The 18,253-nt window shown below is 40.5% G+C and overlaps 1 protein-coding gene across 2 annotated transcripts in view; it reads left to right on the forward strand.

Moving 5' to 3' along the window:
* Nucleotides 1-18,253, forward strand: part of LOC128702514 (nucleolar transcription factor 1-B) — a 65,389-nt gene that overhangs the window by 37,613 nt on the left and 9,523 nt on the right. For both annotated transcript variants that reach the window (XM_070079944.1, XM_070079945.1), the window contains exons 8-9: nucleotides 1,071-1,201; nucleotides 15,836-15,887. In XM_070079944.1, coding sequence (XP_069936045.1) covers nucleotides 1,071-1,201; nucleotides 15,836-15,887 — 183 coding nt within the window. The remainder of the gene's footprint in view (nucleotides 1-1,070; nucleotides 1,202-15,835; nucleotides 15,888-18,253) is intronic.

Here is an 18,253-nt window from a genome sequence, read left to right on the forward strand (position 1 = left end):
CTATTAGAACCAATCTATAAAATGCACAGAAGTCAGTAAATCAGCCAATTTTGCACAAAATTAAAAAATTCCAATTTAACCCTTTCACTGTGTTGCATATATATGTTATCGATGCCAGAGTTGCTTACTTTGGTCTGTGGTTTGAGTTCAGCTCACATAAGCTTTGAATGGTAAAGTTGAACCTATACATAAGGAAATGAATCTGCAGTGAGTGCACAGTATAAAAAAAAAAAATCCTGCCCCATGCAGTGCATGATGGGGAAAGTCTTTGATCATATTTCCAGCATCCCAATAGTATTTGAATCGGACTGGGAAGGTGTAAAGGGGCCTTACCTGTCATCAGGAGAATCATCAAAAATCTAATTTCTCCTACTTTGAGCCTGATTTCAAGCTACTTCCTGTCCTGAAACACCAAAATCGTCTTTCTGTAGTAATATCTTCCAAGAATCGGGCCAATTAAACCACAAAAACCATCCTATAAAGGTGCTGTTTTAAACTGAACACAAAGTTGAGTTGCTTTGCCCATCATGCACTGCATGGGGCAGGAATTTTATTTTTACAACATTGTCAGTGGTTCAAGTCTGAGTGAGTTAGGAGTGAATGGAGACTAATTGTTTGTGGGACCTGATGCACTGTTGGTGTGCGAGCAGGATAACATTTTGTGAAGGGATTCAGGTAAACCGGTTAGCCAGACTTGAATCCTGGAGGTGGGAAGTACAATGCTTGCACTTTAAAGGAGGGGTTTGGGATATTGGCTGTTTGGAATGACATCTAAACTGTTGTATCAGAGTGCCTCTGCAATGAGTGATTGTGAATAATGGTGAAAGTATTGAATGTTGGTGATTTTTTTTTTTTTTTCTTGTCTTGTCACCCTACCTCGGTGAGAAATGACTGAGGCCTAGTCATGGACTGGGCTGTGGGGGTATTGACCCCTGGAAAACCCTCCAGGTATACTCTACCTTGGAATGGACCATTATTTAAAAAAAAAAAAATTATTGTAGCTGCTATTTGTATAATAGCTTTCTCTGATTTATTGCTTACTCATTATTAATTCAGATATTTTTTTATAGGGTAATGGTTTTGTAAATCTGGCTAAAGCTTGGAAAAATTTGCCTGAGGAAGAAAAAGAAGTGTATAGAAAGCCATATCAAGAGGAGCTTGCGGAGGAGCGTATAAGGTTACCTTCGAAATCTTCACATAGGTATGTATCATAATGTTAATACACACACGACTTAAGAAATCGTAATGACACGATTGCAAATAAACCATACCCCCGGCCGGGATTGAACCCGCGGTCATAGAGTCTCAAAACTCCAGCCCGTCGCGTTAGCCACTAGACCAGCTAGCCACAATAAGATTCATCCAACTAGGTATATTTCTACACCATAGGAAAGTTAGCACAGGCACCTCTGTGACCACAAATGCAAGTTTTTACAGACGAATCTCCAGCTAGCGTGGCCGTGACGAACTCTAGCTCAAGTCCCTTCACTGCCGTCAACATGACTTAAGAAATCGTAATGACACGATTGCAAATAAACCATACCCCCATACGCGACGGGCTGGAGTTTTGAGACTCTATGACCGCGGGTTCAATCCCGGCCGGGGGTATGGTTTATTTGCAATCGTGTCATTACGATTTCTTAAGTCATGTTGACGGCAGTGAAGGGACTTGAGCTAGAGTTCGTCACGGCCACGCTAGCTGGAGATTCGTCTGTAAAAACTTGCATTTGTGGTCACAGAGGTGCCTGTGCTAACTTTCCTATGGTGTAGAAATATACCTAGTTGGATGAATCTTATTGTGGCTAGCTGGTCTAGTGGCTAACGCGACGGGCTGGAGTTTTGAGACTCTATGACCGCGGGTTCAATCCCGGCCGGGGGTATGGTTTTAATACACACACATTCTAGCGGCTTCAAATCGAGAAAGCTGGTAGGCCCACATGTGAGAGAATGGGTCTCTGTGGTCAGTGTGCACCACAAAAAAAATCTTCCAGCACTCGGTGCATAATGAGAAAAATAAACTTTTTTTTTTATTAAAACACCGACTTTGAGGTGTATTTTCGTATGGTATTTATCGTTGTATTCTCACTTTCATGGTCTCGTGTGATAAAATGAAAAACATATTTCAGAAATAGAGATGATGTTGATTAGTTTTGATGAAAACAACCTTGAAATTGAGCTCAAAGTAGCGGAAGTGTTCGATTTTTTTTACCAATGTTCGGGAGTAAGCAAATCACACCACATGTCCAATACACATCAACTGGGAAGTCTAATATTCTTTCACTAGTGCACATCAACTGGGAAGTCTAATATTCTTTCACTAGTGCACATCAACTGGGAAGTCTAATATTCTTTCACTAGTGCACATCAACTGGGAAGTCTAATATTCTTTCACTAGTGCACATCATATTATTTATAACATTTTTACAAAAATGTATTAGACTGCATAACAGTAATTTTTTTTTTTAATAAAAAATCAAAATATAAAAAATAGTAATATAAGAGGGTCGTACAAATGTGACTAATGATATGTTATTTTAGTGCAAGAATATCTACATTGTTTATTCTGCACTATTTTGAAATGGGAGTCTTTTTTTTAATTTGCATGAAATTGGCCAAATTGCCAATTTCTGATCACTTTATTGGGTAGTTCAAATCAGTAAATGGGCAGTTTACTGTATTCAACTGATAGAAAAAATGGAGTTCTAAAGAAATAGCTATGACCTTGGTCAACTGGAACAACAGAATTGGCCAAAAACAGGGCTCAGTCGGTAAAATCGCCGATGTGTATATATCACTGAGACCGCTAACTTTGTGGGAGCGTAATTCTGAGTTTTTGACCAAATTTCGTACTTTTGGGGTCATTACCATCAGGAAAAGATTCTCTATCATTTCTTAAGAAAATTATTTTTTTCCCAAAAATTTTGCGACATAGTTTCAGAAAGAGGCTTGCGACAGTCAGAGGATTAAAGAAAGGGGTTTGGGATATTTACTGTTTAGTGACATTTAAACTATCATATCTGCATGCCTCTAGCAAGACAGTGATAATGTGAATGATGGCAAGTTTCTTTTTTGGGTCACCCTGCCTCGGTGGGAGACAGCCAGCATGTTAAAAAAGTGTGGCACGAATATTTTCCAGACTATGGAGTCTAAGAATTTAGAAGATAGTTTAGTGGTTTGAAATACAGTGGACCCCCGCATAACGATCCCCTCCCAATGCGACCAATTATGTAAGTGTATTTATGTAAGTGCGTTTGTACGTGTATGTTTGGGGGTCTGAAATGGACTAATCTACTTCACAATATTCCTTATGGGAACAAATTCGGTCAGTACTGGCACCTGAACATACTTCTGGAATGAAAAAATATCGTTAACCGGGGGTCCACTGTATAAAATTTAGAGAGCTATGGAGAAGTTGAAATAGTTTAATCGTTTAGAAACAGTGGAGAAAGTTAAGTTGATAAAGAATTACTAAATTTAAAGAAACTTTTGTTTTTCTTTTTAGGTCAGCCTGCCTCAGTGCAACATAGCCAGTGTGTTAGGTCAGCCTGCCTCAGTGCAACATAGCCAGTGTGTTAGGTCAGCCTGCCTCAGTGCAACATAGCCAGTGTGTTAGGTCAGCCTGCCTCAGTGCAACATAGCCAGTGTGTTAGGTCAGCCTGCCTCAGTGCAACATAGCCAGTGTGTTAGGTCAGTCTGCCTCAGTGCAACATAGCCAGTGTGTTAGGTCAGCCTGCCTCAGTGCAACATAGCCAGTGTGTTAGGTCAGCTTGCCTCAGTGCAACATAGCCAGTGTGTTAGGTCAGCCTGCCTCAGTGCAACATAGCCAGTGTGTTAGGTCAGCCTGCCTCAGTGCAACATAGCCAGTGTGTTAGGTCAGCCTGCCTCAGTGCAACATAGCCAGTGTGTTAGGTCAGCCTGCCTCAGTGCAACATAGCCAGTGTGTTAGGTCAGTCTGCCTCAGTGCAACATAGCCAGTGTGTTAGGTCAGCCTGCCTCAGTGCAACATAGCCAGTGTGTTAGGTCAGCTTGCCTCAGTGCAACATAGCCAGTGTGTTAGGTCAGCCTGCCTCAGTGCAACATAGCCAGTGTGTTAGGTCAGCCTGCCTCAGTGCAACATAGCCAGTGTGTTAGGTCAGCCTGCCTCAGTGCAACATAGCCAGTGTGTTAGGTCAGCCTGCCTCAGTGCAACATAGCCAGTGTGTTAGGTCAGCCTGCCTCAGTGCAACATAGCCAGTGTGTTAGGTCAGCCTGCCTCAGTGCAACATAGCCAGTGTGTTAGGTCAGCCTGCCTCAGTGCAACATAGCCAGTGTGTTAGGTCAGCGTGCCTCAGTGCAACATAGCCAGTGTGTTAGGTCAGCTTGCCTCAGTGCAACATAGCCAGTGTGTTAGGTCAGCCTGCCTCAGTGCAACATAGCCAGTGTGTTAGGTCAGCCTGCCTCAGTGCAACATAGCCAGTGTGTTAGGTCAGCTTGCCTCAGTGCAACATAGCCAGTGTGTTAGGTCAGCTTGCCTCAGTGCAACATAGCCAGTGTGTTAGGTCAGCCTGCCTCAGTGCAACATAGCCAGTGTGTTAGGTCAGCCTGCCTCAGTGCAGCATAGCCAGTGTGTTAGGTCAGCCTGCCTCAGTGCAACATAGCCAGTGTGTTAGGTCAGCTTGCCTCAGTGCAACATAGCCAGTGTGTTAGGTCAGCCTGCCTCAGTGCAACATAGCCAGTGTGTTAGGTCAGCCTGCCTCAGTGCAACATAGCCAGTGTGTTAGGTCAGCCTGCCTCAGTGCAACATAGCCAGTGTGTTAGGTCAGCCTGCCTCAGTGCAACATAGCCAGTGTGTTAGGTCAGCCTGCCTCAGTGCAACATAGCCAGTTAGGTCAGCCTGCCTCAGTGCAACATAGCCAGTGTGTTAGGTCAGCCTGCCTCAGTGCAACATAGCCAGTGTGTTAGGTCAGCCTGCCTCAGTGCAACATAGCCAGTGTGTTAGGTCAGCCTGCCTCAGTGCAACATAGCCAGTGTGTTAGGTCAGCCTGCCTCAGTGCAACATAGCCAGTGTGTTAGGTCAGCCTGCCTCAGTGCAACATAGCCAGTGTGTTAGGTCAGCCTGCCTCAGTGCAACATAGCCAGTGTGTTAGGTCAGCCTGCCTCAGTGCAACATAGCCAGTGTGTTAGGTCAGCCTGCCTCAGTGCAACATAGCCAGTGTGTTAGGTCAGCTTGCCTCAGTGCAACATAGCCAGTGTGTTAGGTCAGCCTGCCTCAGTGCAACATAGCCAGTGTGTTAGGTCAGCCTGCCTCAGTGCAACATAGCCAGTGTGTTAGGTCAGCCTGCCTCAGTGCAACATAGCCAGTGTGTTAGGTCAGCCTGCCTCAGTGCAACATAGCCAGTGTGTTAGGTCAGCTTGCCTCAGTGCAACATAGCCAGTGTGTTAGGTCAGCCTGCCTCAGTGCAACATAGCCAGTGTGTTGAAAGAAAAAAAAAATGATAGAGGGTATACAAATCTGGCTGTATTAAAGATTGTGTAGAGGACATACTAGCAAAGTTTTCAGGAATAGTATGAAAAGTTTTAAGATGTAGGGGTATGATATCTGTGAGCATGTAAGATCAAAGGGAATGGATGGAGACAGAAGCACGATTCAATTCAATTCAAAGTTTATTCTCTATAAGTATTACAATGCTGAGTTTACAGAATTTGGTTATTGTGTGGTTTACATGTAGTAAAATAATAATTACAGAGTGTACCACTAGAACACCTAGCATGGCTAGGCATTTCGGGCAGACTTATATTAAATCTTAAGTTTAAAATATTACAAAATTATGAGGTAAGTTGGTATTATGGCTAAGTGACTAAATACTAGTTGTGAGTTTAGCAATGTGAATGCTTTTGTTTTGGCACTATACATAGTTTCAGTATTGGAGTATCACAGGCCAACTTATGACTAGTTAAGATTCATTATTTTGAGATTGAGATTGATATTTCTGTTTATGGTCAAATGGGTGAGTGTAAGTGTGAACCACCAGGTGGTATTCATGTAATTAGTTGACAGGGTGTATCAGGGAGATAAGATGTTTTCTGATGGTAGTTTTGAAGGTGATGAATGTGTCTGCAGTTTTGGAATTTTCAGGTAGGGTGTTCCAGATTTTAGGGCCTTTGACATACATTGAATTTTTGTAAAGGTTTAGTCGGACATGGGGAATGTCATAGAGATGTTTGTGTCTGGTGTTGTGCCTGTGGGTTCTGTCACAACTATCAAGAAAATATTTTAGGTCAAGGTTAATATTGGAATTTAAGGTCCTGTAGATGTAGACTGCACAGTAGTAAGTGTGGATGTACTGAACAGGGAGTAAGTTTAGATCTATGAAGAGTGGGGGGGTGTGTTGCCAGGGATGGGATTTAGTGATTATTCTTACTGCGGCTTTTTGTTGGGTTATTATTGGCTTTAGGTATGTTGCTGCAGTTGAACCCCAAGCACAGATAGTATAGGTGAGGTATGGATACATAAGTGAATGGTGTAGTGTGAAAAGGGCAGTTTGCGGCACGTAGTATCGTATCTTGGAGAGGATCCCAACCGTTTTGGATACTTTTTTGGTTATGTGTTGGATATGGGTGCTGAAGTTCAGGTTGTTGTCGAGGTATAGGCCTAGGAATTTGCCCTCATTATGCCTGGCAATTAGAGTGTTGTCGATCTTAATGTTAATTTGCGCATCTCCTGCTCTGCTACCAAACATAATGTAGTAGGTTTTGTCAACGTTAAGCATAAGTTTATTGGCTGTCATCCAAGTCGATATTTTGATCAGCTCCTCATTAACAATGATGTTGAGGGTGGCAAGATTAGGGTGAGAGATGACATAAGTTGTGTCGTCAGCAAAGAGAATGGGGGTTCAGGTGTCGAGATACGTTTGGAAGATCATTGATGTATATGAGGAAGAGCAGGGGACCAAGGACACTTCCCTGCAGAACTCCAGTATCAAGTGGCTGTGTTGTTGATGCTGTGTCTTTAATGGTGACATACTGATACCTATTAGTAAGGTAAGATTTGAAATATGCAAGCGCATGGCCTCTTATACCATAATCGTCAAGTTTGTGGATTAGGATGCCGTGGTCTACTGTGTCAAAAGCTTTTCTTAGGTCAATAAAAATTCCTAGTGGATATTCCTTATTTTCCAATGCTGTGTAAAGCAGATCTAGCATTTTTATGATTGCATCATTAGTGCTTTTATTTTTCCTGAATCCAAATTGGCAGGGGTTGAGTATGTTTTGTGACGTTATAAATGAATACAGTCTCCTGTGCACGAGTTTCTCAAAGATTTTGGATAGCAATGGTAAGTTTGATATTGGCCTATAGTTGTTTAAATCTGTAGGGTTACCACCTTTATGTATTGGTGTAACCCTTGCCGTCTTGAGTAATTTCGGGAAGGTGCTAGTTTCTAGTGACTTGTTAAAAAGTAATGAGATAATATGCGAGAGGACATGGGCCACTCTCTTGTACAATAATGGTGGGACATGAGACAGATTCCCTGAGTTATTTTTAAGTGACTTTATAATCTCAGTGACTTCTGTGGGCTCAGTTGGAGCAAGATAGAAGGAATTTGGGAAATTCCCATCTAGGTAGTCCCCGGCATGGGCATTGGTACGTGGGATTTTATTGGCGAGATTAGAACCTATGGTTGAGAAGAAGTCGTTTATCTTGTTAGCTGTGTCAGTGGGTTGCAGTGGTGTTTCATTAGGTTTAGTTAGGACAATATTCTTGTTTTTTTTCAGTTTGTGGGTCCCTAGAATCTGAGAGAGAGTTTTCCAGGTCTTTTTTATATCTCCTCTTGTGTCAGTGAATCTACTGGAGTAGTATAGTTGTTTGGCTTTCTTTATTACTTTGGTGAGGACTGATGAATAGTGTTTAAGAATATCTTTGTGTATTAAGCCCTGTCTATATTGCTTTTCATGTTGGTGTTTCTTATCAATGGATTTCAGAATGGTGCTGGTTAGCCATGGGCAACCAAGCCGTTTGTTTGTGATCTGTTTCGTTTTTATAGGACAACGTTTGTTGTATAGTCTAAGTAGTTTGTTAAGAAAAATGTCTGTCCAGTCATCAATACCATTGGCCTTGGAGAATTCTGTAGGCCAGTCAACAGTCTCTAGGTCAGCTGTGAACTTCCTTATTGAGGCCTCATCATGTAGTCTAAATGAGACTTTGTTGTATTCAAGTGGTGGTTTACTAATGTTTGTCAGGAGGAAGGTAGGGTAGTGGTCTGTAGTGCTATCTGTGATTATCCCTGATTTAAGGGGGTCTAGTATATTGGTCCATATGTGGTCTATTATTGTTGCACTTGTTTCAGTGAGCCTGGTTGGTTTAGTTATTGTTGGTATGAGAAGTGTGTTGTTCATATTGTTGATGAAATCAGTTACAGGCTGATCATCTAGTAGGCCAAGGTTGATGTTGAAGTCTCCAGCTAAGAGAAGGTGGTGCTTGTTCATTTGTCTGTTTGTTATTAGTGCCTTTAATTTCTCACTGAAGTTTGGGATGTTTGTGTGGGGTATCCGGTAAATGGCATCGATTGTTAAAGGCATCTTAAGGTTTTTTACAGTAAAATTAGCAAAAATGTATTCTCCATATTCATCACTAAAGCAATTGGTGCTAATACAAGATAATTGGTTAGAGTAATAGATTGCAATACCACCCCCCAACTTGGTTTGGTCTGCAGTTGTGGATTGCTGTGTATCCTGGTAGAGGGTAGATATCTATTGTGTCCTGTTTAAGCCAGGTCTCAGTAAGAATAATGCAGGAGAAGGGTGTCTTTAGTGATTCAAGGAGTGCCAGGAGGTCATCATAGTGTTTGCTTAAGGACCTGATGTTGTAGTTAAGTACTGATAGACTTTTATCATTGTTTAGGATAGTGCTGGCTTGTGATGCTGTGTAGTAAAGGCAGTTACTTTCCAATAGGTTTTGATTGTGTGTCAGATTATGTAGGTTTAGATCAGGGTCAACGTGATCAATCATCTTCTAGGTTTAAATTATGGTTATTTATATCCTGAGCAAATGAGAGAGTGGGTGAGATGTTATCAACAAATTTTGTTGAAAATAAGAAAAAGTTTTGGAGTGAGATTAACAAGTTAAGAAAGCCTAGAGAACAAATGGATTTGTCAGTTAAAAATAGGAGAGGAGAGTTATTAAATGGAGAGTTAGAGGTATTGGGAAGATGGAGGGAATATTTTGAGGAATTGTTAAATGTTGATGAAGATAGGGAAGCTGTGATTTCGTGTATAGGGCAAGGAGGAATAACATCTTGTAGGAGTGAAGAAGAGCCAGTTGTGAGTGTGGGGGAAGTTTGTGAGGCAGTAGGTAAAATGAAAGGGGGTAAGGCAGCCGGGGTTGATGGGATAAAGATAGAAATGTTAAAAGCAGGTGGGGATATAGTTTTGGAGTGGTTGGTGCAATTATTTAATAAATGTATGGAAGAGGGTAAGGTACTTAGGGATTGGCAGAGAGCATGCATAGTTCCTTTGTATAAAGGCAAAGGGGATAAAAGAGAGTGCAAAAATTATAGGGGGATAAGTCTGTTGAGTATACCTGGCAAAGTGTATGATAGAGTTATTATTGAAAGAATTAAGAGTAAGACGGAGAATAGGATAGCAGATGAACAAGGAGGCTTTAGGAAAGGTAGGGGGTGTGTAGACCAGGTGTTTACAGTGAAACATATAAGTGAACAGTATTTAGATATAACAAAAAGATTAGGTGATGAAAGATTGGATACCAGATTGGAGGGAGAGAGTATGGAGGAGGTGAACGTATTCAGATGTTTGGGAGTGGACGTGTCAGCGGATGGGTCTATGAAAGATGAGGTGAATCATAGAATTGATGAGGCAAAAGGAGTGAGTGGTGCACTTAGGAGTCTGTGGAGACAAAGAACTTTGTCCTTGGAGGCAAAGAGGGGAATGTATGAGAGTATAGTTTTACCAACGCTCTTATATGGGTGTGAAGCGTGGGTGATGAATGTTGCAGCGAGGAGAAGGCTGGAGGCAGTGGAGATGTCATGTCTGAGGGCAATGTGTAGTATGAATATAATGCAGAGAATTCGTAGTTTGGAAGTTAGGAGGAGGTGCGGGATTACCAAAACTGTTGTCCAGAGGGCTGAGGAAGGGTTGTTGAGGTGGTTCGGACATGTGGAGAGAATGGAGCGAAACAGAATAACTTCAAGAGTGTATCAGTCTGTAGTGGAAGGAAGGCGGGGTAGGGGTCGGCCTAGGAAAGGTTGGAGGGAGGGGGTAAAGGAGGTTTTGTGTGCGAGGGGCTTGGACTTCCAGCAGGCATGCATGAGCGTGTTTGATAGGAGTGAATGGAGACAAATGGTTTTTAATACTTGACGTGCTGTTGGAGTGTGAGCAAAGTAACATTTATGAAGGGGTTCAGGGAAACCGGCAGGCCGGACTTGAGTCCTGGAGATGGGAAGTACAGTGCCTGCACTCTGAAGGAGGGGTGTTAATGTTGCAGTTTAAAAACTGTTGTGTAAAGCACCCTTCTGGCAAGACAGTGATGGAGTGAATGATGGTGAAAGTTTTTCTTTTTTGGGCCACCCTGCCTTGGTGGGAATCGGCCAGTGTGATAATAAAAAAAAAAATAATTATATCCTGAGTTGTGTGTTGAGTTTTAGTACTGATATCTGTAGTGGTGGGAAGTTTGGATAAGTATATAGCTATAGCATTTTGGTCATGTAGAGTATAGTCACTAATACACATAATGAAGTTGGTGTTGTCTATGTGTTGTGCTGGAATGAGCTAAAGTACAACTAGGAACAAGAAACTGTCAAGGATATGGCAAGAAACTACAAATATTTGCACATACAAAATTCTAGTTAAAAACTACCAGTAGAATTGAACCATTAATCACAGAAGGTTCATCACTGGCAGTGAATAAAATATGAAAAAAATTTTTGAGACCAATATGATTGTTTTACTGGATTGCTGAACACAGTGAAAAATGCAAAAAAATTATAGGTCTCTCAAAGGTCTGAAGAATGCAACCCTATTTTTTTCCAGAATTCTTTCAGTCTATAAGTCATGGAAATCATTATTAGCAGTTTTCATAAATGTAAAGTGTGTGAATTATGGTCGTCTGCTGTACTGTATGCGTGAAAGCACCTCAGTAGAAGACATGGAAGAATTTCAAGAAATAATCAGTCATTCACTGGACAATGGAAAATAACTTTCAGTGGTGTGAAGTTCCAAATGCTTAGATAAGGAAAACCTGAATTAAGAAAAGGAGCACTGTTTAAAACACAAGATCACCAGTTAGAATGAAAGGAACTTGTGAAGGATCCAGGTGTAACGTCAGCCGACCTTACCTTCAAGAACACAAAAAGGCAAATTTCAAGATAATCAGGAAAATGACACTGTATAATGAGGACTGAGGAAAATAAGTATGACTTGCAGGGTGTATCAATCTATAGTGGAGGGAAGGTAGGGGTAGGGGTCATCCTATAAGAAGTTGGAGGTTGAGGATAAAGGAAGTTTTGTATGCAAGGAGCTTGCACATCCACCAGGGCATATATATATGTGTGTGTGTGTGTGTGTTAGGAGTGAGTCGAGGCAAATGGTTTTTATGTGATGTGTTGGTGTGTGAGCAAGGTAACATTTATGAGGGAATTTAAAAAAAACCTATTAGCCAGACTTGAATCCTGGAGGTGGGAAGTAGAGCCTGCACTCTGAAGGAGAGGTGGGGATGTTGCAGTTTGGAAGGGCATCTGAACTGTAATGTTGGTGCATCTCTGGCAAGAATGTGATTGAGTGCTAGTGAAGGTGTTTTTTCCTAAAGTGGCCTCCTACTACTGTGGGGGGACAGCTGGTGTTAAGTGATTCAAAGAATAAAAATTAATAGTAGTAGGAAGCAGATTAATATAGAGGAAACATCTGGGTTCTGATACTAAAGTAAAATTAAACCTGTAGCAGTAAGGTACTACTGTTTTGACTTGAATGTGAATTGTAAAGCACATTAAATACTTTTGCGCCCGGCACGATTTATTTTTTCTCTTTATCGTATAAGATGGCAGGTAAATGTTAACTTCAGCTTTGACTTATTTCCTATATAAAACTTAATAGTTCTTGTTCCTGTGATATTCACTTAACCCCTTCAGGGTCCAAGGCCCAAATCTGAAGTGGTGCCCCAGTGTCCAAGAATTTTCAAAAAAAAAAATTTGTTATTTTTTCTTATGAAATGGTAGAGAATCTTTTTGTGAAGGTAATAAAACAAAAAGTACGAAATTTGATGGAAAATTGACGAAATTATGCTCTCGCGAATTTTGATGTGTCAGCGATATTTACGAATCAGCGATTTTGCCGACTTTGACTCCCATTTTAGGCCAATTACATTATTCCAGTCAACCAAATTCTTAGCTATTTCACTAGTATTACTTCTATTCTATCGATTGAGCACAAGAAATCGCCAAGTCAACTGTTTCAACTACAAATTAAAGTGATCGGAAATTGTTAATTTGGCCAATTTAACACAAAGTTCAAAATATTCCAATTTCAAAATAGGGTCCAGAATAAACAATGTAGGTATTCCTGGAACTAAACTAACATTTCCTCTGTTCATTAGTTATGTTTTGAGGCTTTACAAATAAATTCCATTTTGATTTTTTATTCACGTAATGAATTTTTATTCACACCAAAAAATAGAAGATTTACTGTTATGCAATACTGTAATAATTGTATAAATATCATCACCATATTTGTGAATGCATATTAGACCCACCAGCTGGCGTGTATTAGACGTGTGAGGTCGTTTGTTTACTCTTGAATATCGGCAAAAAATTAACATTTCTGCTACTTTGAGCTCAGTTTCAAGCCATTTCCAGTGCTAAAACCAATCAAAATCATCTCTATTTCTGTAATATGTCTTCCATTCTATCAAATGAGACCAAGAAATCGCAAATAGAACTATAAAAAACATACGGAAAAACACTGCAAAGTCGCTGTTTTAATCGAAAAATCATGATTTCAGTTTTTTTCTCTCATTATACACAGCGTGCTGCAGGATCTGTTTTATGTGGTGCACACATACCACATAGATGTATTCTCTCGTATCTAGGCCCAAATGTACCAGTCACAGTTTATCAGAGTGAGCTGAGCTCATGACGTAGATCTATGGTTTGGACCCTGAACGTAAAGTCGTAGATCTACGGGACGGACCCTCAAAGGGTTAAGTGCAAAAATTATAGGGAATGAGTCTGTTGAGTATACCTGGTAAAGCGTATGGTAGTTATTGAAAGAATTAAGAGTAAGACAGAGTAGGATGGCAAATGAACAAGGAGGCTTTACGAAAAGTAGGGGGCATGTAGACCAAGTGTTTACATTGAAACATAGGTGAACAGTATTTAGATGATGCTAAAGAGGTTTTTGTTGCATTTATGGATTTGGAAAAGGCATATGACAGGGTGGATAGGGAAGCAATTCGGCAGGTGTATGGTATAGGAGGTAGTTTACTGAAAACGGTGAAGTTTTTACGAGGATAGTGAGGCTCAGGTTAGAGTATGTAGGAGAGGGAGTTTCCCAGTAAAAGTAGGGCTTAGACAAGGATGTGTGATGTCACTGTGGCTGTTCAACATATTTATAGATGGGGTTGTAAGAAGTGACTGCGAGGGCCTTGGCAGGTGTGGAGTTAAAAGATAAAGAATCAAACACTAAGTGGGAGTTGTCAAAGTTGCTCTTTGCAGATGACACTGCTTTTGGGAGATTCTGAAGAGTTGCAGAGGTTGGTGGATGAATTTGGTAGGGTATGTAAAAAGAAAATTAACCCTTTGACTGTCGCGGCCGTATATATACGTCTTACGAGGTACCATGTTTGATGTACAGTATATATACTCATAAATTCTAGCGGCTTCAAATCAAGCAGGAGAAAGCTGGTAGGCCCAGTTGTGAGAGAATGGGTCTGTGTGGTCAGTATGCACCATATAAAAAAAATCCTGGAGCACGCAGTGCATAATGAGAAAAAAAAACTTTGTCCGTTTTTTTTTAATTAAAATGCCGACTTTGTGGTCTATTTTCGTATAATATCTATGGTTGTATTCTCGTTTTCCTGGTCTCATTTGATAAAATGGAAAACTTATTATAGAAATAGAGGTGATTTTGATTGATTTTACTATAAAAAGAACCTGGAAATCGAGCTCAAAGTAGGGGAAATGTTTGATTTTTGCCAATGTTCAAAAGTAAACAAATGATGTCATTGTCCAATAAATGTCCAACTAGCCATTCTAATATGCAGTCATGAATGGGTTGATGTTATTTATACAATTATTACAATATTGCAGTAGTCTGCATAATAGTAAGTCTTCTATTTTTTGTTTGAATAAAAATTCAAAATAGAAAACAAGAGTAATATCAGAGGGGCCTTGAGACATGACTGATGAGCAAAGAAAATGTTATTTTAGAGCCAGGAATGTCTGCATTGTTCATTCTGGACCTTATTTTGAAATTGTCATATTTTTTAGTTTTTGTGAAATTGGCCAAATTGCAAATTTCTGACCACATTATTGGGTAGTTGAAATCGGTAAATGGGCAGTTTCTTACACTCAATCGATAGAAAAAATGGAGTTCTAAAGAAATCGCTATGAGTTTGGTCGACTGGAACACCGGAATTAGCCGAAAATAGGGCTCAAAGTGGGCGAAATCACCGCTTTGTAAATATCGCCGAGGTCGCTAACTTCGCGAGAGCATAATTCCGCCAGTTTTCCATCAAATTTAGTTTTTTTGGTGTCATTACAATCGGGAAAAGATTCTCTTATCATTTCATGAGAATTTTTTTTTTTTTTTTGAAATTTTGCGACACCAGGAGACACCTCAGGATTGGGGGTTGCGACAGTCAAGGGGTTAAGTGAATATAGGAAAGAGTAAGGTGATGAGGATAACAATGATTGGGTGACAAAAGACTAGATATCAGATTGGAGGGAGAGAGTATGGAGGAGGTGAAGGTATTCAGATAATTAGGAGTGGACTTGTCAGCAGATGGGTCTATGAAGGATGAGGTGAATCATAGAATTGATGAGGGGGAAAAAGGGCGAGTGGTGCACTTAGGAGTCTGTGGAGACAAAAATCTGTCGGTGGAAGCAAAGAGGGGAATGCAAGCGAGAATAGTTATACCAACACTGTGGGTGTGAAGCATGGGTAATGAATGTTGCAACAAGGAGAAGGCTGGAGGCAGTGGAGATGTCATGTCTTTGCTATGTGTAGTGTGAATATAGTGCAGAGAATTCGTAGCTTGGAAATTGGGAGGTGTGGGATTACCAAAACTATTATCCAGAGGGTTGAGGTGGTTTGGACATGTAGAGAGAATGGAACAAAACAGAATGACTTAGTGTATAAATCTGTAGTGGAGGGAAGGCGGGGTAGGGATCGGCCTAGAAAAGATTGGAGGGAGGGGGTTAAGGTTTTGTGTACAAGGGGCTTGGACTTCCAGCAAGCATGCATGAGTGTATTTGATAGGAGTGAGTGGAGGCAAATTTTTTTAATACTTGACATGCTGTTGGAGTGTGAAGAAAGTAACATTTATGAAGGGATTCAGGGAAACCGGCAGGTCGGACTTGAGTCCTGGAGATGGGAAGTACAGTGTCTACACTCTGAAGGAGGGGTGTTAATGTTGCAGTTTTATAACTGAAGTGTAAAGCACCCCTCTGGCTTGAGTGATGGAGTGAATGATGAAAGTTTGTTTTTCGGGCCGCCCCGCCTTCGTGGGAATCGGTTGATGTGTTAATAAAAAAATAAAATTCACTTTAGGCATTTGTTAAAGATTTTTTATGCCTTGCTGCTTTTATATCATTAATGTTGTTATAATATTTAAACATTTTTTTACCTTCAGAAATAAAATGAGAAAGATGTGTCCATTTGACCTTCCTAGATCACCACTTGAGGTAAGATAGTTGTTTGTAGTTAATAGTACATAGTCACATATTGTCAACAGTGTTATGGTGGGCATAATTTGTCAGCTACATTAGTATATGTGAAGTAAGCTGAACTTCACTAAGGTCAGGTCAAGTGAGCTGTTGTGGGATCACCTAGGACCTGTCTCCTGAACTCACCTCAGGTGTTCACCTCGCCTGACCTCGCATTTTCACCTCGCCTGATCCCACAACAGTTAAACATAGCAGTTCAATTTGTCACATGTACTTTTACCTCTATAAAATTATTTCTGATGCATCGTGTATATTTGGAGGGAACAAGGTTCCAGGACAATTTTTTTTATATACAATTGTTAATACAGGTATTATTTTATTGGGCATTTGTTACTTACTTCTTTTACTGGTTAGTCTTTACAAATTGCTGTACTATAAATTATTATATTCACTGGAAAGCTCTCGATCGCAAAGTACCTGTAAAATAGGAAATAATCAGGATGGGAGGAATAGCTTCAATTTTTTCCTTGCTGGATTACCCATTTTTGCTTGACCAACACAGGTCATGTTGCTCCTAGAGCAGTAAATTTTATAAATTTTATTTTTATAACTGTAGCACTAATCTTTTACAACATTTCACCCAAACAAAGTTGTTTAAAGTCCTTTAATCTTTTCCTGTGTAATTGTTCATGCATCAGATAGATTAATTAGCTCTTGTTCCGTCACCAAGGTGCATTGTTCTCTGATTAATACACCTGACAGTTTAGTTTGTCAGCGGAAAGTCTTTCAGCTTCACCATAGCTAGGGTTAAATGTAAGTATAAAAAAAAAAATCGCATTGAATCAATTTATCGCCACCAACTTCAGTGTAAATAATGAGTGCACACTGTCATCTGTAGCTGCCCAATTAATAGTTTAATGTGTACCCCATACCCATCCTGTGGGCAGTGTAAACTAGTCTGGTTGTTAACCCTTTCAGGGTCCACAGGCCCTCTCAGACTTGTTCTCAGGGTCCCCCAAATTTCAAAAAAAAAAATTATTTTTTCTTATGAAAAGATAGAGAAACTTTTCCCGATCATAATGACACCAAAAGTATGAAATTTGATCGAAAACTTACGGAATTATGCTCTCGCAAAGTTAGCGGTCTCAACGATGTTTATGCATCGGCGATTTTGCCTACTTTGAGCCCTATTTTCAGCCAATTCCAATGTACTAGTCGACAAAAATCATAACTATTTCGCTAGAACTCCATTTTGTTCTATTGAATGAGTACAAGAAACCACCAATTTACCGATTTCAACTATCCAATACAGTGAAAATAAATAGTATAAAATACCGACACAATGGAAACATAAACACACATGCAGTTTAATGTGATTTTTTTTTTTTTTTTTTTTTTTTTTATTATCACACTGGCCGATTCCCACCAAGGCAGGGTGGCCCGAAAAAGAAAAACTTTCACCATCATTCACTCCATCACTGTCTTGCCAGAAGGGTGCGTTACACTACAGTTTTTAAACTGCAACATTAACACCCCTCCTTCAGAGTGCAAGCACTGTACTTCCCATCTCCAGGACTCAAGTCCGGCCTGCCGGTTTCCCTGAACCCCTTCATAAATGTTACCTTGCTCACACTCCAACAGCACGTCAAATATTAAAAACCATTCGTCTCCATTCACTCCTATCAAACACGCTCACGCACGCCTGCTGGAAGTCCAAGCCCCTCGCACACAAAACCTCCTTTACCCCCTCCCTCCAACCTTTCCTAGGCCGACCCCTACCCCACCTTCCTTCCACTACAGACTGATACACTCTTGAAGTCATTCTGTTTCGCTCCATTCTCTCTACATGTCCGAACCACCTCAACAACCCTTCTTCAGCCCTCTGGACAACAGTTTTGGTAATCCCGCACCTCCTCCTAACTTCCAAACTATGAATTCTTTGCATTATATTCACACCACACATTGCCCTCAGACATGACATCTCCACTGCCTCCAGCCTTCTCCTCACTGCAACATTCATCACCCATGCTTCACACCCATATAAGAGTGTTGGTAAAACTATACTCTCATACATTCCCCTCTTTGCCTCCAAGGACAAAGTTCTTTGTCTCCACAGACTCCTAAGTGCACCACTCACACTTTTCCCCTCATCAATTCTATGATTCACCTCATCCTTCATAGACCCATCCGCTGACACGTCCACTCCCAAATATCTGAATACATTCACCTCCTCCATACTCTCTCTCTCCAATCTGATATCCAATCTTTCATCACCTAATATTTTTGTTATCCTCATAACCTTACTCTTTCCTGTATTCACTTTCAATTTTCTTCTTTTGCACACCCTACCAAATTCATCCACCAATCTCTGCAACTTCTCTTCA

The sequence above is a fragment of the Cherax quadricarinatus genome, unplaced genomic scaffold (genome assembly GCF_038502225.1).
Source record: "Cherax quadricarinatus isolate ZL_2023a unplaced genomic scaffold, ASM3850222v1 Contig53, whole genome shotgun sequence".
Classification (NCBI taxonomy): Eukaryota; Metazoa; Arthropoda; class Malacostraca; order Decapoda; family Parastacidae; genus Cherax; species Cherax quadricarinatus.